A 24,062-nucleotide genomic window follows, 5' to 3' on the forward strand; every position below is an offset into this window, starting at 1 on the left:
TCTGGGGCTCCCTCTGGGTTGGTATAGGCCACCTCGGCCCTTCCTTACCAGCTTATACACCGCAAACTTGGGATGTTGGGCCCCAAAGTCAGGCACTCATGAGTCTAAAGTCTTGGATCCAACCACAAGTCGCCAAATTCCAGCTTTATCCTATTCACTGCCATAGTAGTGTAGTGGTTGGGTGCTTTGGCTATAGATTTGAACAAACGGAGCCCAAATCCCAGTCCCCTCTCACTAATTATTTTGGCAAGTTATTTAAACTCTGAGACTAACGTGGATAATAGTGCTTACCTCATACCATGTTTGTTGTGAGGATAAAATGAGAATTAGGGAAAAACACTTGCCCTAATGCCTGGCTTCCAGTAAGTTCTCCAACATGGCAGTTGGAGGCCTTCAAATTGTAACTGGTAACTCTTTTATTTAGTACTATTTGCCAGCCCCTGTGCTGTGCTCTTTGCTTACCATTTTTAAAATTTATTTTACTGGGCTTCCCTGGTGGTGCAGTGGTTGAGAGCCCACCTGCCGATGCAGGGGACACGGGTTCGTGCCCTGGTCTGGGAGGATCCCACATGCCGCGGAGCGGCTGGGCCCGTGGGCCATAGCTGCTGAGCCTGCGTGTCCGGAGCCTGTGCTCCGCAACGGGAGAGGCCACAGCAGTGAGAGGCCCGCGTACCGCAAAAAAAAAAAAAAAAAAAAAAAGATTTTACTTATGGAAGATTTTTAAATGTTTATTTTTAATTTAGAATGTAAGCTTTATCAGACAGGATTCCTTGTTCACGCTTTCTAATCAAATTCCCACAACCATGTCTGGGATATGGTAGGCACTGAAAAAAAAAATTCGAATTTATGTCAAACGATAAACAGCTGTCCCTTACCCCATCTATCCCTATTCCCAACTTCCAGTCCCTTGGGGCAACCACTTCCAAATCTTTTCCCTAAAATCTGTGTATTTCTAAATAGTATACTTTCTTTCTTTTCTTTTTTCGGTATGCGGGCCTCTCACTGCTGTGGCCTCTCCCGCTGCAGAGCACAGGCTCCAGACGCGCAGGCTCAGCGGCCATGTCTCACGAGCCCCGCCGCTCCGCGGCACGTGGGATCTTCCCGGACCGGGGCACGAACCCGTGTCCCCTGCATCGGCAGGCGGACTCTCAACCACTGCACGACCAGGGAAGCCCTAAATTGTATACTTTCTATTCATTTGTAGTTTCAGATATTTTATTTATTTTTAAGAAGATGTTGTGGGTAGGAGTTTATTAATTTATTTTTGGTGTGTTGCGTCTTCATTTCTGTGCAAGGGCTTACTCTAGTTGTGGCAAGCGGGGGCCACTCTTCATCGTGGTGCACAGGCCTCTCACTATCGCGGCCTCTCGTTGCGGAGCACAGGCTCCAGACGCGCAGGCTCAGTAGTCGTGGCGCACGGGCCTACTTGCTCCGCGGCATGTGGGATCTTCCCGGACCAGGGCTTGAACCCGTGTCCCCTGCATTAGCAGGCGGATTCTCAACCACTGCGCCACCAGGGAAGCCCCAGATATTTTAGGGACTGCCCCTCATACATACACACTTCTCCATCTTCTGACTATAATTTGTCAAAACACTTAACATTATTATGACTTTGCAAATATTATTTATAGCTGAGCCATATGGGGTGATTACATTTGTTTTGGGGTAACCAATTCAGGTTGGAGGAGGATGGGAGAAAAGGTAAAATTGAGAATATCTGATGTGTTTGAACACAGAAAATGGGATTTACACTTCTGATAGCGATATGAACACCGAATAAATGATACTTACACCAAAAAACTAAGCATGTGAAAAACAAGGCAATTATTAACTACAGGGAACTTTAAAATGTTCAACGGTCATAACAGCAAAGGTTTGTGGGGCCTTTGCTATGTGCCTGAAACTGTTCTAACATATGTAAAGCACCTACAGAGAGCTTTATAACTCTTATGTTCAATACAAGGAAAAGAAACTGAGGTTCTGGGCTCGGGTGGAGGCTGATTTAAATTCTAGCCTAGTCTGTGCCACTTGGTAGCTTGGCCTCAAGCTAGACACTTAAACTCTCATGGACTTTTTCCTGAGGGACAGCAATTCCCACTGCACAAGGCGATCAAATGAGCTATCATTGTATGCAAAGTGCTTGGCACAATGCCTGGCCCCTTAAAGTCCCAATCCACAGGAGCTGTTATTAAGGATAGGGCACTTTCAACCTGCTATGTTGTCAAAAGGGAAAACTTCAGTAAATCTAATCCAACTGGACTTTTTTGGGCGGAGTGGGCGTGGGAAGAGCAGACACACAGGTGCTTCTTCACAAAGAAAATACTAAAATCAAAAGTGTGATTTTTCCCTTCTAAGAAGTCAATTTCTCATCAGGATAGTACATGCATCAAAACTAAAAGTTCAAGGAAAAAAAACCAATCACAGAATACATTTTAAGTTATTTTACATCATATTCATTTTTCCAAGAGTCACTGATATGGAAGAATCCTCCTGGTGCTAGTAAAACTTCCCTGCTCTAATATACAAACCTCCTATATCAGCACCGATGACTGTAACTTTCTGCAGTTATGGAAATGTTCTATACATTTCTGTATTTGCATAGCCCAGAACCATAGGCGCTAGACACTTCTGACTACTGAGGACTTGAAATGTGGCTAGTGCAACCAAGGAAGTCCATTTTACATTTTTACAAATTTAAATTAAATGTAAATAGCCACATGCAGGTACTGACCACCATACTGGACAGGTCAGCTCTATATGATTTGGTTGCTCAAATGCCTGTGAAAATCTACAGCATTATGCATTAAGTTGTTACTGTGCAGTTAATCATGTTTAATTATACTAGCTTTTGAAATGATACAGTACATCAGTAAACTTAGCTTAAGTACTTCTAGAGATGTACTGTACTCAAAAATCTCGGTTTGGGATTAGGATATTAAAAGATCCATCCCATGTCTCACACAATATACAGTATAATTTTTTTAAAATCCAGTGATTCCTGAAACATAAATACCTAACAAAAATCAATCAACTTTTTTTTATTTGTCTAGAACAGCCACTGTTCCATACAAAAAACAAAAAAACAACAAAAAAAAACCCGCAGCTGACTGGCACACACCAGGACCTCTTGACATCACTGAAGCCCTAGTCTTCACCAGGGCTACAGGCATGGGGTTATTTTGCCCATCCCAACACAGCAGGTGCTCCCTTAAAAAAGCAGGGAGCATGTAGAAAACAAGTGGCCTGTTTTATAAAACTCTAAATTTATTCAAAGTGTTAAAAGATTTCACTCTCCCCTCCAAAATACTTTACATTAAAAAAAAAATCAATACTCTCTTCTATTTTTTCAGCCTCTGTACAAGCTACTGCTTCCCTTTCTGGGGACCAGTCTCTGCCCCTCCAACCCTCTTCCCTGCCCTCCCTTCACTCTCAATATTGCTGTAAGTTTGCTTATAAAGCCCTCCTTCCCCTCTCCCCGAGGTCCTGCCCTGCAGGCATAGCTTCCTTTCTGGATTTCAGGCCCTTGGCTTGCAGGTGAGGCAGGTTGGATGGGTGAGACTTGGCAGACAAGGCCTGAAGGGCAGAATGCTTTGTGCTTCTGGGAGAAAGGCTGACTGGCTTTTTTCTTGATCAAGCGGAGGATCACTGTTTTTCTTTTTGCCCCATGGGCACCTGTTCAGGGCCAAATATTTGGCTTGGGGTTGCCCATGGCTGGGTAGCCCTGCCCCTTCTCCAGTTTCCCCAGGCGTAGGTCCATGACAGCTGGGTCTCAGGACTGTACCATTTGTCTGTGGGTTGTGAAGGACAGGAAGAGTGGCACATGACTAGAGCAGGGCTTGGCAGAGCCCCGACTTCTCAGAGTATGGGCACCAAACACGCAGGAGAGGAAGTTTTGGTTTTTGATAGGCAAAACCAGGGTCAGCCAGGACCATGGGAAGTAGGGATGAGGGGGAAAGGTCTAACCACACAGCTGTGGGGTCAGCAATGTTCCTTCTGATTAAAACCCCCTCCCCTCTTCCATCTATACCACCCTCATCCTGTAGGTCCCAGGATGATTCCGGAAAAGGAGGGGAAAAAAAGAGAAGCATTCTGTTCTGCTGATGGGAAAAAGGCAGGAGATGACAGAGTACTTGGAGCTGGAAGAGGCCTGCTGGAATATGTAGACATCATGGCTTCCTTGTTCCAGGAGGGAGGTGGGGGGGCCGGAAACCAGGCCCTCAGACGCTTCATCAACTCTGTTCCTTGCCCTTGACTAGTAAGACTGTGTGCTGGCCCCCGCTGGACACAGATAAGACCACACGGTTCTCCAACTGTTTGCCTGTCATCTCCACGGGGCTCCAGACATCCTCTTCCTGTCCTGTGCCCAGCTGGTAGTTGGTGCCCATGCCCCAGGCAAAAACACGACCTACAAAGGACAGAAATACGGGCAGCTGTATCTCCAGGGTCCCAAGCCCCACCTTTCTGTAGTGTGAGAAGCCTGGCACACGAGGGTGGATTTTGGCCTGGGCCTGTGGCTGCCTGGCAATGTCCCAGCCTCCGGGCATTCAGGGAAGCTGGGAGGAAGCAAGGAGGTGATGGACAAAGAAGAGCTCTGTCAACCAGAGACTGCAGTCCTTACACATTGCCAAAAACTTCTGCCTGCTCCTAGGCGTGGCATTCAAGGCCCGACAATGACTGGCCATTCCCCAAACCCCTATATCACCTCCATTCCCAGGACCACCTGCCTTTGAGACTGCTCTGGATGCCCTCCTTTGCTTATAAAGGACTGAACCTTCACGGTGCAGTACGAGCCCCACTTCCTCAGGAACTCTTCCCAGATAATCCCAGGTCAAGCACCTCTGCCAGCCGGATTTCTCAAGGCCTCCATGGCTGTTCCACTCAGGCTTTGGTGACTTGTCCACACCCTCCTCTGCTGTACTTGCCAGGACCCCAACTACTAAGCCTTCTTTCTCTAATAAAATTCTAAGTACAACTCCCTGGGAAGCCAGCACCTACTAGGTTGTAAATAAAAAGGGTCACCATGGTATAAAATGTAAAGAGAAGCCTGAGTTAGGAGTCTGGAGATATGGGTTCAAGTCCTACTGCTTGTCTGGGCCTCAGTGATATATCTCCCTTTGCTGTTTTTCTCCTCTACAGAACAAATCACTTCTATTAAGATAACATGTTTACCCATTTTGTCATCAAAGCCAGAGCTTCTGACAATCGGGCCAAAAGCAACGTCACCACAAACAGTGTTCTCCACACCTCAGCTCCATCTGATGGTGGACATCAGAGGCTACTGGGCACTTCGGTAAGAACCACGACCCCCAGACTCCAACCAGACCGACTGTGGGCAGCCCCACTCACCATCCTTGGTCACAGCATATCCCACAGAGGCCCCACAAGCCACCGAAGAGACGGCGGGCAGCCTGGAGATGAGGGTGGGTACGCTCTTCTCCTCGGCACCTTCCCCAAGGCCCAGCCGCCCATACTCAGCCCGGCCCAGGCTGTATGCTCTTCCTGTGGAGGAGGGAGAGAGACGAGGAGTAGCAGAGGGCATGCTCCGGGTAGGCCATGTGAGCACCTATATCTGTGGGAGCTGGTCCCCCATTCCCAGGGTGGTGAGGTCTGAAGTATCCTTTTCAGTTTTGGGGGAGGCCTGGGAGAACCCCCCCCAGGCCCCCATTGAACTCACATGTGGAAGAACACCAGGACGCTGGGGGACGGGGGCAACCCTCGTGGACCCACAGCCAGCCCAGTCCATGGAGCAGGCCCAGGTTCCGAGCACCGCCATCTCCAGAGTGTGGCCAGGCCTGTGCCCAGGGAACACTCCACCTCCAACCCAGAGATGGACCAGGAGGCCCTACCTTCTGAATCCATGCAGACTGTATGGTGCTGGCCACCAGAGAAGCCCACCCAGGACTTCGTGGAGTTCTTGAAGGATGTCAGGTTCTGAGGTACAAAGCAAGATTCTGTGCCTGGGGTTCCTGGGGGAAGAGGCCAGGACAGAGCTGTCAGGCGTGAGGGTGTCCAAGGAGCTGCCTTCTTCTTCCCCTCCCAGTGTGGCCCCCACCCCACACCAGGGTATTTATATTCTCATTTTACAGATGAGAAAACTGAGGCTCTGAGGGGTTAGGTGACCCCACCAAGGGTGCACAACGAATGAGGGGTGGAGGCAGGACTGGAGCCCAGGTCACTCTGGGAGACCCTGGACGATGGGCTTGGGACTCACCTAGCTGATGGTAGTTGGAGAGGCCAAAGCCATATACATGGCCCTCAGAGGAGATGGCAAAGGTGAAGTAGGCACCACAGAAGGCATCCTGGAATCTGACATGGCCCCGGCTTCCCCTGGATTTCAGCATCACACACTTGGGGACCAGGAGTCGTTCTGCAGGCAGAGAGCAGGCCAGGGTCAGTGGCAGACACACACAGCCTCTCCTCTCTGCCCCATCTGTTTCTCCTTCACTGCTAAAGCCCTCGCAGGGAGGCTAGGCAGGGACTCTTGTCCCTATTATACAGAAGAGGAAACTGAGGCCAGGAGAGTCCAAGTGCCTCACTCAGACTCCCACAGCCATAGGGGTAACATTTACCTGGAACTTACCATGTGCCAGACAGTCTTTTATGTAAACTCATTTAACTTCACAACAAACCAGTGAGGTAGGTTTAGAGGTAGGTGGGTTTAGAGATGAGGAAACTATGTCCAGGGGCCCACAGCCAGTAGCTGGTAGAGCCACGATTCAAACCTGGGGTAGTCTGGCTCTAGAATCTGAGTCCTTAACTACCACCGCAGGTCCACCTGATACAAGCCTGAACACAGAGAATCCCTTCTACCTCTGACCTTCACCGGGGGTGGCTTGCCAACTTGCCCTGCCAGAGGAACCTAAGCCACCTACCGAGGCCCTGCCGGCCACCACGATTAGCAAATAATTCAGGCACGCGGCCCAGTTGGCCCTGCTCCCCGCAGCCCAAAGTACAGAGGTCGCCATCAACTGTCAGCATCACCAAGTGGTCGTTTCCTGAGGGTGAGAGGAAGGCAAGGGATGCAGGGCTTGTCTGTAAGGGCCAAGGCTGGGCCAGCCCCCCAAAAAGGTTCTCCAACTCCTGCCCAGAGTGAGTACCTGCAGACTCACCTGAGGCCACCTTCACCACGGGCGTACTCAGCTGCACCTGCACAGGCACCATGCTCTTTTTCATGGGCTCCAAGAGCCCGATCACACCATTATTGTCCTGGAAGGGAGGGGCGGAAGAGTTTTCAGCCAGTTCTTCCTGCCTCATACCAGCCAGATCCAGCTTTGCAGTCAGCCACAGAGCTGTCTGGTGAAGGGCACTGGTGCCAGATGGAGATGGAGAAGTGGGCAGGAGCCAGGCCACATAGTGCAATACTTACGAATGAAATCATACGTGGTCTGTGATTTGCATTAAAATAACAAAGGAGTTGGGGAACGGAAGGGAGTAAAGATGAAACAAGTTTGGTCATAAGCTGATAATTGTTGGGGCAAGCAGACAGAGTTCAATATAGTATTCTGCTTACTTGTATGTGTTTGAAATTATCAATAAAAAAAATTTAAAATCAGCCCCAATGAGGAAACACCAGATTCCTTTATTTTTGACATTTCAAAATAAATCGAATACTAAAGTACCAAAACAATTTTAATGCTGTATCTGCTTTTTAAACCACACTTTCCTGTCCTGGAAGTTCTGAGATGTGCCCCCAAACCCCTGAGAAGTGTGGAAGAAGGCTGGGAAGGGGAGGGGGGAGGTTGAAGGCAGGGAGATGGGTCAGTAGGCTTCCTGGCTTAGCCTCAGCCCAAAGGCATCCTTGACCCACCCCTTTCCCAAGACGCACACATCATAACATCAGAGTCCAGGGAACAGCAGTGGTGTGGACAGGCCTGGATGAAGAAGCCAGGAACCTGGGTCTGGGCCCAAGCTCTGCCCAGGGCCTTGATTTCCCCAGTAAGTAAAACAGGGGTCTCATGATGGGTTATCTTTGGGGCCCCACCAGTTAATTCTGCCCACCAGCCCCCATGCCGTCTTCCAGACCCAGTCTTACCCGGAAGGAGCCCCAAAGGAAGACACGGCCATCCTCGGTGAGGGCCGCTGTGTGACTGTCTCCTGCTGACACCTGTATCACCTTCTCTTGCAGTTCTACTTTCCCAGGGACCATCTCTGAGCCCTCCACTGATGTGTCCCTTCCCAGAGCACCCTCATCATTGCAGCCGAAGGAGTAGACCTGTGCCCAGGATGCCCCCATTAGTGCAAGGCCTGGCCTCTCCGTCCGTTCTTGTTTAGGCCAATCCCTGCTTGTCTAGCCAGCTCCATCTCCACAGAGTAATGCGTGTGGTTCAAAGCTCCTTCCCCAAGCCCCCTACTAACCCCAGGCCCTGTCCCATCCTGTGCCACGCCCAACCTACCTGGCCACTTTTACTTAGACACACAGTGTGCATGCCCCCAGCCTCAGCTTGCACGATGTCCTCTAGAATGGGCACCAGGGCTGGCTTCTTCCTCTCCATCACATTCTCGCCCAGCCCTAGCTGGCCCACGTCGCCCTGGCCCAGCGTCAGCACCAAACCCGGTTCTGTGTTGTGGGACCTATGTGAGACTGAGGGGTGAAGGAGACAGCCCCTGAGTGTGTAGGATGACGGGAGAGAGGAGAGGTCACTGCACAGGCTCTGGGATCACACAGACCTGGGTTCAAGCCCCTGCCCTGCCACAGACCATCTGACCTCTCCAAGCCTAAGTTTCCTCACTGTGAAACGAGGATAACAAAAGTACTTATCTCATAGGGTTTTTGTGCAGATTAAAAACTGATCACATTATTAATGTGAGTGGAAGGAAATGGAAACGAGACACTCAATATTGGCAAATGAATCTTGGTGGAGAGGGTTAAAGAACAGTGGGGACACAAGCTAGTTTTCCCGATAGGTTGTTCTTGGTCGGGAACCATACTATCAGGGCATAATAGCGTCTACCCCTTTACCGACTGCTTACTAGTGTTAGACTGCTTTGCAGCCCCTCACATTATGCTGGAGACCTTCCATTCTTAGGGTCCCACTTTACAGAAAAGGGAACAGAGTCTCAGAGAAGGTCACAGAATAATTAGTAGAGTTTGCAGTGCATCCTCAGGCTGTGACTTAACCCCTGGACAAAGGTACACTGACGCCCACTCCGCTCCTATGTGGGAGCGGACAGGCAGCTGAAAAGGAAGGGGTAGGAGTTAAGAACCCGCACAGGCTTTTGCAGACAGGAACACGCCAACCAGTGTGCGGCACAGGGCCATCTGGTGGCCAACAGCGACCGCCCGTAGCCCCGGACAGCCAATGGCGTCCAGCCCCTCCCCCTGGGGGTGTGACCAGGCTGCCAGGACTGCTGCGGCTGCGCAGAGGGTGCGCTGGGCAAGCAGCCGCCTGGTTGGGCTTTCTGGTCAGGAGGGCTCGGCCCGCAGGCACCTTGGCAGGAGCGGGCGCCTGGAACGCGGCGGGAGGCAACGACCCTCACTGCCTGGTTACCAGGGTCTGCAAAAGACAGACAGTGTCTGAGTGTGGGTCCATATTCCCCCCTCCCAGATTGGGGGTGGCTCTCTCTCCTCCCTGACTCCCTCCAGGGTCCCAGGAGAGAGGAGACCACAGCCACCTCCCTCCAGTGCTACCAGGACATGATCTCATTTTCCTCAGGACAGCCCAGTGAGGTTGCCCATTTTATGAATGGGGTAGTAGTCCAAGCTCAGTGAGGTTAGTGATTTGCTCAAAGCTATATGTAGCTAGAAAGTGGCAGAGCCAGGACTTGAACCCAGTCTGGAGGTCAATGGTCTTAACCATGATGCATTACGGCCTGGGGCAAAGCCCTAGGGTCTAGTTTTTTTGCCAGTATCTGAGTGCTTTTAGGCAAGTCTCTGCCCCTTTAAGATTCCCAGAGGGTGGGATTCAGTGAGCTACAGGAGACTCTCCAGCTGGGTGGAGTTCCTGGACTTCCAGGCCCCTCAGCTTCAAATCTCAGGGAGAAAGGAGCCCAGTTCCAGATTCTGGGGGTGCCAAGAGGCCACCCATACTGAAGTAGAGGCCAAGGCCAACTTACCCTTCACCTTCTTGCTTTTGGGGAGGGCATCTTCGGTGGGTGACCTTCTCTTAGTTATACGCTTGGGTGGCATCTTCCTGTCCTGAAAAACCCAGGCAAATACTCCATGTCAGAAATGGCAATCATTTTCCTGCTCTAATTAGGCAATATTCATCAAAAACCCTAAAAAAAAAAGTGAGAAGAGATGCCCAGCAATTCCACTTCTCAGAATTTATCTGAGAAGAACCAAATAATAAATACACCCAAAGATTAAGATCCACAAATATTCTCTACTGTATTCTTCATAACATTAAAAAAACAACAAAAAATGGAGCAACCCATACACTCAGGAGTAGGGGACTGGCTAGATAATATGTGGTATATTGATGATAAAACAGGACGAAGCCATTAAAAGTGATGCTTTCAGAGATTTATTTACTGAATCATTGCCAAGTAATATAAACAGATTGAAAAACAGCCCATCATCCTATTTGTGGAAAAGAGAAAGCATACACATATAAAAATGTGTGGAAGGAAATACATTCAATATTGATAATGGTAACCTCTGGAAAATGGGATTATGGACAACTTTTACTTCTTTCTTTGTAGTTTACCTATATTATCGAAGCTACAAGAAACATTACATGTATTTTTAAAATTTTATTATAAAAAATTAAAACACTGAAGAACATTAAGTGAAGTATCCCTCACAACTCCTCCCAACCCCAACATAACCACTAGTAACTCTGGTTATACATAACTGCCATAATCAGACCACACACACACAAAGCCGTTCTCATTAAATAAAAGCAAACCAAACCATCTGTGCCCTTTGATCCAAAATGCCACCACTCCTGGGAGGAACTTGGCTTTCCTCTAAGCAGTCCAACAAGAGATAAACACTGTATACACACTCACACAAACAGACGGTGTTACAAAAGGGGGAAAGGAAATCACCTATGGGTGACAAGAAGGGCTGTTGCACCTAGCACGATCGCGGGCAGCTGAAAGCCTCAGCCCTGAGCCCTTCACTCCTTAAACTAACTGCTGCTGCCTTGTCTCCTCAAGACCTCTGAGAACAGACTTTCTCCATGGCTATCTCAATTCCAATCCAGCCCCAATTGTGTCGAAAGCCTTTTCCCCCCACATAAGCAGCTTTCGAAATAAATCTTTATTGAGTCCTGGCTTCAAGGTTATGAAAGACAGTTCAGTTGTCTAAGCCTTAGGCTCTCAAACTCTAACGAGGGCAATTTGCAGCTACCCAGATGCAAAAGTGGTAGAGCAAGTGGTGGTTAAGAGGAGCCAGAATATGTGCTCAGTTGCTTTCTAGCTGTTTGACCTTGGACAAAGTTATTTAATCTCTTCATGATTCAGTTTCCTCCTCAGTAAAACGGGGATAATAATAGTACCCACACCCTGTTGTGACAGTCTATGACTAATTGAGCTAATTCTGTAAAAGTAATAACATAGTAAGTGCTCAATAAATCAATGCTGGTGTTATAACATCTAGGGTCTGTCCCAGGTGATGCTCAGGCACAGCTCTAATCTAATCTAACCCACCTCTCCTCCATTCTACGGAAAAGGGATGGAGACTCTACCCAAGGCTACAAATGGAAAGAGAACTCCAAGAGACCTTCTCAGGCTCCTCTGTGGGCCTAAGCAGCACCCCATTCTTCCTCCCTCCCTCCCTTCCTTCCTTCCAGTAGGTCCTAGAGCCTCAGCCTCTCCAGCTCCGCATTCCATGGTATATGAGCACAAAGTGAGTGGCCTGGAATTTCCAGGCCATTTCTGCTGACTATCCTGGGGGAAGAGAACAAAGTACCGAAGATGGCGAAATAGCCAAAGGCCTACAATCCGCCAAGGCTGTGTAGGTTGAGCCTCTGCAGGTTGAGCTTCTACAGGTTGTGACTGGCCCAGTTTTGACTCTGTTGAGGCATTTTCGTGTTTCACCCAACTTCTATTCTCCCAGGGTTGAACTCCTCCCCTCCAAGTAGCCTCTTTGAAACCCCTTTTCCCACATTAGAAATGCACATTCCTTAGGATAAAGGGAATTGGATTCATCTGCCAGAGCTGTGGTTTGTTCAACCCTGCTTCTGTGACCATGGTTGACCTCTATGGCAGCTTTTTTTTTTTTTTTAATTTATTTATTTAATTTATTTACTTTTGTCTGCGTTGGGTCTTCGTTGCTGCGTGCGGGCTTTCTCTAGTTGCGGCGAGCGGGGGCTACTCTTTGTTGCGGTGCGCGGGCTTCTCAGTGCGGTGGCTTCTCTTGTTGCAGAGCACGGGCTCTAGGCGCACGGGCTTCAGTAGTTGCGGTACGCGGGCTTAGTTGCTCCGCGGCATGTGGGATCTTCCCAGACCAGGGTTCGAACCTGTGTCCCCTGCATTGGCAGGCAGGTTCTCAACCACTGCGCCACCAGGGAAGTCCCTCTCTGGCAGCTTTAACCTCCCTGAGCTGTACCCTCATCTGTAAAAAGGGAGGCAATGACCACTTCCAGGGCTGCTGTCAAGACTAAATGAAGCACTCCCCTGGTGGTGCAGTGGTTAAGAATCCGCCTGCCAATGCAGGGGACACGGGTTTAATCCCTGGTCCGGGAAGATCCCACATGCCGCGGAGCAACTAAGCCCGTGCGCCACAACTACTGAGCCTGTGCTCTAAAGCCTGCAAGCCGCAGCTACTGAGCCCACATGCCACAACTATTGAAGCCCATGTGCTTAGAGCCCGTGCTCCGTAACAAGAGAAGCCACCACAATGAAAAGCCCGTGCACCACAGCAAAGACTAACCCCCGCTTGCCGCAATCAGAGAAAGCCCGCGCCCAGCAACGAAGACCCAGCACAGCCAGAAAAAAAAGAAAAAAGACTGAATGAAATGTTTGTAAAGGACCTTGGAGTGCCAAGCACACAGTAAGTACTCAATATGTGGCAGCATGTACTCATTCATTCCATGAATGCCTATTACCACTGCCAGGTGTAGCAAGGAAAAAGAAAACTAACCCTCTCCCTGTTCTCATGGAGCTTAATTCTAGTGGGAAAGACACACACACACATACACACACACACAGAGTATTATTACACATGGTGTTGTGTGAAGGATAGGCAAGGCACAACACTGTAAACGTACTTAATGCCACTGAACTATATACAATTAAAAATGGTTAAAATGGTCAATTTTATGTTATGTGTATTTTACCACAGTAAAAAAAAAAAGCGAGAAAAACTGGGACGGGGGAGGAGATATAGGTCATATAGGTAACATTTGGGCTAAGGCTTGAAATACTAGCAAGAAAAAGCTAGCAGGGGAAGACCCGGACAAAAGCATGTGATGTGCTCAGGAACCCGGGGAGGCCAGCAGGGCTGTAGGTGGACAGCGATGGATCACATGGCACAAGGGGAGCAGGCGATGGATCATACAAGGCCTAGTAGGGAAAACAGAAGAGTTTTAAGAAAAATGTCTTCTTAACGATTGTTCTGGCTACTGTAGAGAAAATGCAATGGTTTGGAAGAGGAGGAGATTGCAGGCATCCAAATGAGAGAAGTCAGCGACTTGATTTGGTCTGAGGCAAGAGAGAAAAGTAGGCAAAACAGATCAATTTAGGAGACAGGCTTGCTTTGCTGGTGGATTAGATGTGGAGAATGAGGGTGAGGGAAGAACCCAGAATGACTTTTTCATCCTATAAAACCCAGCCTCCCTGATCCCCCATGAACTTGGCCAAACACAAGGACCCCCAGGCTTTGGCTTAAGTGAATAAGTAGATGGTCGACTTCCAGTTACTGAGAACACTGTGGGACAAACAGGAGAGGAGAGACTGGGAGGTCCACCTCACCAGGCGTTTTTGTTAAGTGTGAAGTGCGTGGGAGCCGACCAAGAAGGGATGTTAAGTAGGCAGAGCTGGATGGGTTAAGGAGTGTGGGACGTAACAGGTATCCACTGTTTCTTGTACCCCTGGCCAGGTTGCCAGCCAGTTCACTGTGTCCAGGGCCCTGTCCCGCCAAGGGCATATTTCCCATCAGTTCATCAGAATGACCTGTACCAGTTAGCTGTGCTGGGGAGGGAGACTGTGTAGTAGCATGGAAAAGTACTTACAGCCAGAAGTGAGAAAAAAGGGAACAGAATAATATCAGCACATTGCTGCTGATGTTGGGTTGACCTGTGGGCAAGGCCTGGGGTGGAGAAAAATAAAGGCTATATGAGGTATTTGGTGTCATGGGTCATTAACCAAAAAAAAAAGTGTTAGTGTGGGTTGGAACAGACCCAGGCAATATCTCCTTAGCCACCTGTGTTTTGGGCTAATATTCTGGGGCATCTCACTGCAAGCTAACCACACTAATCCCACTTTACAGACGAGGAAACTGAGGCTCAAAAAGGTAAAGTGTCTTACCCAAGACTGGACGAGGAAATCAAGATCTGTACCAAGTACCTAGTCACTCAGACCCCAGGGCTGGTGCCCCTACCTACTTCCTCCCCACACTCCCCAGTCCCTCAGCCTGTCTGAGAACTCTCCCTCATACTCTCTCCCCCAGAAAAGACAGAAGCTTGTCTCTCCTCTCCCTACTGCCCACCCCCATCGCCATCCCGCTCTACAAGCCATTCATGATCTTTTTAAACCTCAAACCTGAAACAAGCTGCTTCCTTGCTCAGACTCCTCAGTGGCTCCCTCTGCCCACATTTCTTAACCTGGTACTAAAGACCTCCAGGGTCTGACACTAACACGGCTTTTGGCCTCCTACCTTATCTGTCACATCGTCCCTTCTCTTCTCACACAATCTTAGACTGCCTACTATTCTCTCCATACCATGTGCATCTCTGTACCATCCCATCCCTATCCTACTAGAAGAAGTTCTGCTCAAAGTCACCTCCATTGGTAAGCCACCTCTGATCCCTCTCTCAATCCTAAAGGAATCATTCTCGCAGAGAAATTAGGGCAGACTTTTAGATCATGATTATTTAAATTTACCTGTCTATCCACCATATCAATCTGCTCCTTAAAATGAGTCTCTCGGGGACACTGGCCTCGCCTACTTTCCATATGCCAACAACCTTCAACTTCTCACAACAAGCTGAAGAAGGCACTGTCACTCCTATTTCACAGTTGAGGGAACTGAGGCTCAGAGAAGTCAATTTACTTGCTTAAGTTCATACCATCAGAAAGGAGAGCCAGGAATAGAATCCAGGTATATCTGATAATAAAAACAAAAACAAAACAAGAATGGTTGGCTAAAGGCAGGCCGTGATCCAGGCAGGGGTCGAGGCAGCCTGGACAGGCCTCCCCAGGATCCCCTATGAGCTTGGCCAAAGGCAAGGAGCAGAGGGCAGCAGCCTGCCGAGGGGGACAGGTTAGTGAGAGCAGAGAGGAGCTCGGAGGCAGCTGGGGCCTGGGAGGGTGGGCCACGTGGGTGACAAATCTGCTGAAAGATGTATGGAAGGACGACGGGTACAACTCCATGCTGTGGTGGAGAGAGCACTGGCTTTCAAGTCCAACACACCTGAGTTCCCTTTGAGCCTGACAGTCTTCATCTCTCAAACAGAGGACTCCAGGCACTGCAGGGTGCTGCTGTGAGCAATCCCCGAGGCAGGGTGGAAGATGAGAGGGCACCTTCTAAAAGGTGGAGCCCTGTACCCATGACCCACCTGCATATCCTCTACCGTACATATCAGTCCTTTGACAGACTCCCTCTCTAACCGCTCTGGGTGTGTTTTCTTAGCCAGACACTGAGCACCTGGGCTAAGAATAAGTAGTAGTCTTTTGTCCCTGCCCTGCACCCAACAGACAAACACAGCTTCCATCTTCAAGGAGTTTACAGTGTAGGAGAAGAGTGAGATACAATCCAATAAGTCAGATACAGAGACAACTTCCACCAACAGGCATCTAAGGTGTGCCAGCCTCTCCTAGAACATTCACACCTGCCCTTGGAGGTGTGATCATCCTGGCTTTACAGATAAGAAAGTAGAGGCTCAGAGGAAGGCGCCCCAGGTCACACAGAGGTGGGATGACAGCCCAGGTCTCCCAACCACTCACCCCTAGGACGAGAGCACCCCCTCCCTACTTCTCTCTGGGCCTCAGTTTCCTCATTTGGTGAATGAAGGCACAGCAGACTAGACAGTCTACCAGGGCCGTGGTGTTCCTGCAGTGACCTGCTGTGACCTCATCTCTGCAAAGGGAGACAGAGCCCTCTCTGACCACGGCAGCTGTCCCCACCCACCCCGACATCAGGAGACAGACACTTGCCCACCAGACGCAATGGCTAAAGAATCTCTTTGTGAGAAAAGTGCCCAGGAGGGATGGAAAAACATATTCCATTCAAATGGAAAGCAAATAAATCTGGAGCAGCAATACTCATATCAGATAAAATAGACTTTAAAATAAAGAATGGTACAGGAGACAAGGAAGGACACTACATAATGATCAAGGAATCAATCCCAGAAGAAGATATAACAATTATAAATATATATGCACCCAACATAGGAGCACCTCAATACATAAGGCAACTGCTAACAGCTATAAAAAAAGAAATCGACAGTAACACAATAATAGTTGGGGACTTTAACACCTCACACCAATGGACAGATCATCCAAACACAAAAGTAATAAGGAAACACAAGCTTTAAATGACACAATAGATGAGATAGATTTAATTGATATTTATAGGACATTCCATCCAAAAACAACAGATTACACTTTCTTCTCAAGTGCAAACAGAACATTCTTCAGGATAGATCACATCTTGCATCACAAATCAAGCCTCGGTAAATTTAAGAACATTGAAATCATATCAAGCATCTTTTCGGACCACAACGTTATGAGATTAGAAATCAATTACAGGGAAAAAAACGTAAAAAACACAAACACATGGAGGCTAAACAATACGTTACTAAATAACCAAAAGATCACTGAAGAAATCAAAGAGGAAATCAAAAAATATCTAGAGACAAATTACAACGAAAACACGATGATCCAAAACCAATGGGATGCAGCAAAAGCAGTTCTAAGAGGGAAGTTTATAGCAATACAAGCCTACCTCAAGAAACAACTCAAATGAACAATCTAACCTTACAGCTAAAGGAACTAGAGAAAGAAGAATAAACAAAACCCAAAGTTAGTAGAAGGAAAGAAATCATAAAGATCAGAGCAGAAGGCTTCCCTGGTGGCGCAGTGGTTGAGAGTCCGCCTGCCGATGCAGGGGACACGGGTTCGTGCCCGGTCCGGGAAGATCCCACATGCCGCGGAGTGGCTAGGCCCGTGAGCCATGGCCACTGAGCCTGCGCGTCTGGAGCCTGTGCTCCACTACAGGAGAGGCCACAACAGTGAGAGGCCCGCGTACCACAAAAAAAAAAAAAAAAAAAAGATCAGAGCAGAAATAAATGAAATAGAAACGAAGAAAACAACAGCAAAATGAATAAAACTAAAGGCTGGTTTGTTGAGAAGATAAACAAAATTGATAAACCTTTAGCCAGATTCATCAAGAAAACAGGGAGAGGACTCAAGTCAATAAAATTAGAAATGAAAAAGGAGAAGTTACAACAGACACCGCAGAAATACAAAGCATCCTAAGAGACTACTACAAGCAACTCTATGCCAATAGAATGGACAACCTGGAAGAAATGGACAAATTCTTAGAAAGGTATAACTTTCCAAGACTGAACCAGGAGGAAACAGAAAATATGAACAGACCAATCGCAAGTAATGAAATTGAAACTGTGACTAAAAATCTTCCAACAAACAAAAGTCCAGGACCAGATGGCTTCACAGCTGAATTCTATCAAACATTTAGAGAAGAGCTAACACCCATCCTTCTCAAACTCTTCCAAAAAATTGCAGAAGAAGGAACACTCCCAAACTCATTCTATGAGGCCACCATCAGCCTAATACCAAAACCAGACAAAGATACTACAAAAAAAGAAAATTACAGACCAATATCACTGATGAGTATAGATGCAAAAATCCTCAACAAAATACTAGCAAACAGAATCCAACAACACATTAAAAGGATCATACACCATGATCAAGTGGGATTTATCCCAGGGATGCAAGGATTCTTCAATATACGCAAATCAATCAATGTGATACACCATATTAACAAATTGAACAAGAAAAACCATATAATCATCTCAGTAGATGCAAAAAAACCGTCTGACAAAATTCAACTCCCATTTATGATAAAAACTCTCCAGAAAGTGGGCATAGGGGGAACCTACCTCAACATAATAAAGGACAAACCCACAGCAAACATCATTCTCAATGGTGAAAAACTGAAAGCATTTCCTCTAAGATCAGGAACAAGACAAGGATGTCCATTCTCACCACTATTATTCAGCATAGTTTTGGAAGTCCCAGCCACGGGAATCAGAGAAGAAAAAGAAATAAAAGGAATACAAATTGGAAAAGAAGAAGTCAAACTGTCACTGTTTGCAGATGACATGATACTATACATAGAGAATCCTAAAGATGCCACCAGAAAACTACTAATCAATGAATCTGTAAAGTTGCAGGATACAAAATTAATGCACAGAAATCTCTTGCATTCCTATATACTCACAACAAAAGATCAAAAAGAGAAATTAAGGAAACAATCCCATTCACCATTGCAACAAAAAGAATAAAATACCTAGGAATAAACCTACCTAAGGAGGTGAAAGACCTGTACTCAGAAAACTATAAGACACTGATGAAAGAAATCAAAGATGACACAAACAGATGGAAAGATATACCATGTTCTTGGATTGGAAGAATCAATATTGTGAAAATGACTATACTACCCAAAGCAATCTACAGATTCAATGCAATCCCTATCAAATTACCAGTGGCATTTTTTACAGAACTAGAACAAAAAATCTTAAAATTTGTATGGAGACACAAAAGACCCCAAATAGCCCAAGCAGTCTTAAGGGAAAAAAACAGAGCTGGAGGAATCAGACTCCCTGACTTCAGACTATACTACAAAGCTACAGTAATCAAGACAATATGGTACTGGCACAAAAAAAGAAATATAGATCAATGGAACAGGATAGAAAGCCCAGAGATTAACCCACACACCTATGATCAACTAATCTATGACAAAGGAGGCAAGGATATACAATGGAGAAAAGACAATCTCTTCAATAAGTGGTGCTGGGAAAACTGCACAGCTACATGTAAAAGAATGAAACTAGAACACTCCCTAACACCATACACAAAAATAAGCTCAAAATGGATTAGAGGGCTTCCCTGGTGGCTCAGTGGTTGAGAGTCCACCTGCCGAGGCAGGGGACACGGGTTCGTGCCCCGGTCCGGGAAGATCCCACATGCCGCGGAGCGGCTGCACTCGTGAGCCATGGCCGCTGAGCCTGCGTGTCCGGAGCCTGTGCTCCGCAACGGGAGAGGCCACAACAGTGAGAGGCCCACGTACCACAAAAAAAAAAAAATGGATTAGAGACCCAAACATAAGACTGGACATTATAAAACTCTTAGAGGAAAACACAGGAAGAACACTCTTTGACATAAATCACAGCAAGATCTTTTTTGATCCACCTCCTAGAGTTATGGAAATAAAACCAAAAATAAACAAATGGGACCTAATGAAATTTAAAAGCTTTTGCAAAGCAAACTACAAACAAGACGAAAAGACAACCTTCAGAATGGGAGAAAATATTTGCAAACGAATCAACGGACAAAGGATTAATCTCCAAAATATATAAACAGCTCATGCAGCTCAATGTTAAAAAAACAAACATCCCAATCAGAAAATGGGCAGAGGACCTAAATAGACATTTCTCCAAAGAAGACATACAGATGGCCAAGAAGAACATGCAAAGCTGCTCAACATCACTAATTATTAGAGAAATGCAAATCAAAACTACAATGAGGTATCACCTCACACCAGTTAGAATGGGCATCATCAGAAAATCTACAAACAACAAATGCTGGAGAGAGTGTGGAGAAAAGGGAACCCTCTTGCACTGTTGGTGGGAATGTAAATTGATACCGCCACTATGGAGAACGGTATGGAGGTTTCTTAAAGAACTAAAAATAGAATTACCATATGACCCAGCAATCCCACTACTGGGCATATACCCTGAGAAAACCATAATTCAAAAAGATACATGCACCCCAATGTTCACTGCAGCACTATTTACAATAGCCAGGTCATGGAAGCAACCTAAATTCCCATCGACAGATGAATGGATAAAGATGTGGTACATATACGCTATGGAATATTACTCAGCCATAAAAAGGAAGGAAATTGGGTCATTTGCAGACACGTGGATGGATCTAGAGACTGTCATACAGAGTGAAGTAAGTCACAAAGAGAAAAACAAGTATCAGATATTAACGCATATATGTGGAACCTAGAAAAATGGTACAGATGAACCAGTTTGCAGGGCAGATATAGAGACACAGATGTAGAGAACAAACTATGGACACCAAGGGGGGAAAGTGGTGGGGGGAGTGGTGGTGGGGGGATGAATTGGGAGGTTGGGATTGACATGTATACACTAATATGTATAAAATACAGAATAAGACCCTGCTGTATAACAAAATAAAAAAAAAAATAGTCCCCAGGAGGGAAGGGAGGAGAGAGGCTCATCTGTCAACAAACATTTGCTGAGCTCCTGCCTCATGTCAGGCACAGAGCTGGTAGACTTCACCCAGGAACTCCTTACTGGAGAATCCCCCTTACATAGGGAGCTGAGCCTCGGCTTAAGTGCGTTCATTTTTCCCAGGGGAAAGGGGCCACATCTTCCACCAGATGTTACAACCACAGCTTTATGGAAATAATAGGGTATTAGTAATCCTCACCACAAGCCTCTTACCTTCACCTTACAGGTAAGGGAAACAAGGCCCATGGGGATTGGGCGGGTGGCCCAAGGGTACCCAACTAGGAAGTTGCCAAGCTGAACACTATTCCAGCTCTTGGGATGTTTTCGCCCACAGGCGCATGTAGAACTCCTAGTTCATCTTTCCAGACGCCATTCTGATGCCCTTCTTGGGTGAAACCATCGCTGCCTTCTCCACCCCACCCAGTGTTCCTTGGTCTTGCACTCCAGACCTTTTGAGACCCAGCCCCTGCAGGAATATCTTGCTCTTCCCCTCCTTGTACCCTGTGCTCCAATCAAACACCGTGGTACCCCTGATGATAACACTCAACTACACCTTCATGCTTTTGCATGTACTGTGTTCCCTGCCAGGATCACCCTAACCCCGCCCATCCTCAGTCTGCCTGGATAACTCCATTGTTCCTTCAAAACCCGGGCCAAGAGTAACCTCGGCTGGAAAGCCATACCTAACCCTCCTGCGCACGCTTGGGTGAACCTCCGAGTTCCCCTCCACACTCCGTACACTCAGCTTCTGCTGGGGCACCCGAGTCACACTTGGTTGGCGCACCTCTGTTAATATCCGCCAGCAGCGCCCCGGATCCACGGGCACACTTCAGGGATCGCCCTGGACCGTAAGTGTGGCCCCACATGGGCCTCCCCAGGGAGACCGCGAGCTCCGCCAAGGCCACACGGGGCCCTCTCACCATGTTCCCCAGCCCTGCACGCGCGGCACGGAGTGGACAGCCAGTAAATAATCTGTTGACAGATGAGTTGGTGCGGAGTTCCCGGCACACCTCTCCAACCGGTCAACAGTCGTCGTGACGGTGCCTGTTGACGCTGAGATTTCGCTCTCCGCGTAGACCCTCAGCAGCCTACCCTCCTGAAAGCAGACCCTCGCCGGGCTGGGTTCCACCCCACTCTGCAAACCGCATTCTCCAAACCAGTGCTGGACTTAATCACTTTCCCGCTCCGGAAACGCGGCCCCGCCGGAGCTGCCGCCCCGGCCCGGGAGGCGCGCTGGTCGGCGCACCGCTGGCGGCGAGGTCGCCGCGGCCGCGCGCAACCTCGCCGGCCGCGCTAGGGCCGTTTGAATCTCCCGCCCCCGCGGGCGGCGCGGGCCAGGCGTGCGAGGCGCGGCTGCAGAGGGGCCGCGCGGCCCTCGCTCGGGCGAGGCGGGGCCCGGCAGGCTCCGGGGGGCCCCTCGGGGCCGGAGACTCGCGCGCCCGCACCTCTCAGCCACTCGGCTTCACGTGGGGCCGGCGCCGCGCGACACGGGCGCGCGCAGGCAACGGCCCCGACCCGCCGCCGACCGCCGGTGCCCGCGCGCCGCCCTCCGCCCCGACGCTCCGCGCGTGACGGGCGCGACCTACCTCGCTGCAGGTCGGCCACAAGGAACTCCTCCGCTCCCCGGACCGGCCGCGAACTGCCCCAGAGCATGCGCTCTACAGGCCTCCGGCCCCGACCCCGGGCCAGAAAAGAAAACAAAGAGCCCGGCGGCCCCTGGCGGCCGCCCCGGGAAGTGCAAGTGGCGCGCTCTGACTAAGGCGCTCCTAACCAGGCTCTCTCCGCCCTGGCAAGGGTACAGTGGGTGTGTATTTTGAAGACCCCAAATTGGGACAAGAGGACTGACAACCAGAAAGACTACTTGAAATCAAGGTTTGTTTGGGAGAATCTAGTGTGGAAGGGACTGTACGGACAAAAGAGATTCGGATCCTCCCTGCTCTCAAGAGGCTCTCCATCAGAGAAAGATGAGAAATAGGACTATCAGCAGCTACTCAGGGCTGTGACAGCGGTGCGCACGAGGTTATCTGGCTCAGCCGGGACTTAACAAAGGCTTTCCAGGTTAAGCCTAAAACGGCAGGGCATCCTAGGAGAAGCATCCCGTGCACTGACAGGGAGCGATGGGAGCCTGTGGTGGTTGTGGGAAACTGCCAAGGTCTGACTGGGGCAGAGGGTGCCATGCGGAGGAACTGGAGAGGGAGAGACAGACCATGGATTCAGGGTATTGTCTAAGGAGGCAGCCTCTTCCCTGGGGAAATGGGGAACTATGGAACGGATTTAAGCACGTGAGTGACAGAAGCAGATTTTTGTTTTAGAACAAAATGGAGAATGCAGAGAATGGACTTGGGGGAAGGGGAAACCAAGGGTGGGGGAGGGAGGCCAGATAAAAAAGATGAGGGTGTGAACTGAGGTTGGGAGCTAGTGATGGAAAACAGGCGCCGACTACCCTGTCTTGTTAACACACTCCACTCCTTCTTCAGGACAGGATACAAACAGTTCTTCAGGATTTCAAGTTCCCTGTGGTGACCTTTCAGGGCTTTTGATTGTGTCTGGGGGTTTCCCAGGTCAAAGGCGTGGCCTCTGCAGAAGGATATTTTCTCCATTTCATGTTGATTCTGACTCTGAAGGTCATTCTATCATACCTGAACTCTAGATAGACACTTTTGATGAGTGTTTACCAACTGAGTTTCTTCTACACAGAGCCCACCCCAAAGCACTCCCCATCTTTAAGGTTTCTCACCTCCTCAAGTTTACTTCTGCCTCCATCAGGGACTCCTCTTTTGGATGTTACACTGTGAAATTCCTCCAAGTTTTAACCCTGGGATCTCTGATCTGTCTCTGCTGTCATATGGCTTGATGTAATTATAAAAATAACTATCATCACGTATTTTGTAAAGCCTCTTACTTCAACTACAGAAACACATCTGTCCATTACTTCATTGGTTCCTCACAAAACCCTCGACAGTTGGAAAATGAAAAAAATGAGGTTCAAAGAGGTTAAGCAAGTTTTCTCTGGGGTCATCATACAAGTGGTAGAAGGAGATCAGAAATCTTCTTTAGGGCCGAGCTATCGCCTTTTAACTGAGAGGGCAGCCCACCTGGTCTGGTTCTGACCTCTACCCTAAGTTTTAGTCCTATGGCTCTACCCAGAAGACTCAATATTCCAAATAAAACTCATTTTCCTTGGATCTAGACCCCCCACCCCCACCCCCCTTCATCCTTCAAGCCAAGGTTAAGGTTCTCTGAGAAGTACAGATTCAAACTTTCACATCTTTTCTGATTCTTCCCTCTCCTCTCCATCTTTTATTTCTGCCCCTCTGGTCTAAAGCACCACCCACCTGGCCTCTGCTCCCACCCCTCATCCTTTCCCCTTCATTTCAGTCCACCAAGATCCCAAGGTTAATCTCCCTAAATCATGGCTGTGAGACTTTGCCCTGCTTAAAAATCTTTAAAGAC

General features: G+C 48.4%; 1 protein-coding gene across 6 annotated transcripts; it reads right to left on the reverse strand.

Annotated features, from left to right (window-relative positions):
- Positions 1-3,243: 3,243 nt before the first annotated feature.
- RCC1 (regulator of chromosome condensation 1) lies at positions 3,244-23,334 on the reverse strand. Of its 6 annotated transcripts, XM_022552086.2 has the most exons (12): positions 22,196-23,334; positions 14,989-15,211; positions 10,054-10,135; positions 9,429-9,494; positions 8,394-8,581; positions 8,033-8,212; positions 7,110-7,206; positions 6,873-6,995; positions 6,212-6,367; positions 5,847-5,966; positions 5,347-5,499; positions 3,244-4,405 (listed from the first exon to the last, which is right to left on the reverse strand). In XM_022552086.2, exons 2-12 carry the CDS (start codon positions 15,058-15,060, stop codon positions 4,230-4,232), a joined length of 1,413 nt encoding a protein of 470 aa, XP_022407794.1. In that variant the 5' UTR covers positions 15,061-15,211; positions 22,196-23,334; the 3' UTR covers positions 3,244-4,229. The 6 variants fall into 6 exon arrangements, with proteins under 6 accessions (XP_022407794.1, XP_030619709.1, XP_089753907.1 ...); XM_030763849.2 differs by lacking the exon at positions 14,989-15,211 and having other exon boundaries at positions 22,196-23,333; XM_089897781.1 differs by lacking the exon at positions 8,033-8,212 and having other exon boundaries at positions 22,196-23,332.
- Positions 23,335-24,062: the final 728 nt, after the last annotated feature.

This window comes from Delphinapterus leucas, chromosome 1 (genome assembly GCF_059928025.1).
Source record: "Delphinapterus leucas isolate spDelLeu-1000000601 "Yukka" chromosome 1, BTC_Dleu_Yukka2, whole genome shotgun sequence".
Lineage (NCBI taxonomy): Eukaryota > Metazoa > Chordata > Mammalia > Artiodactyla > Monodontidae > Delphinapterus > Delphinapterus leucas.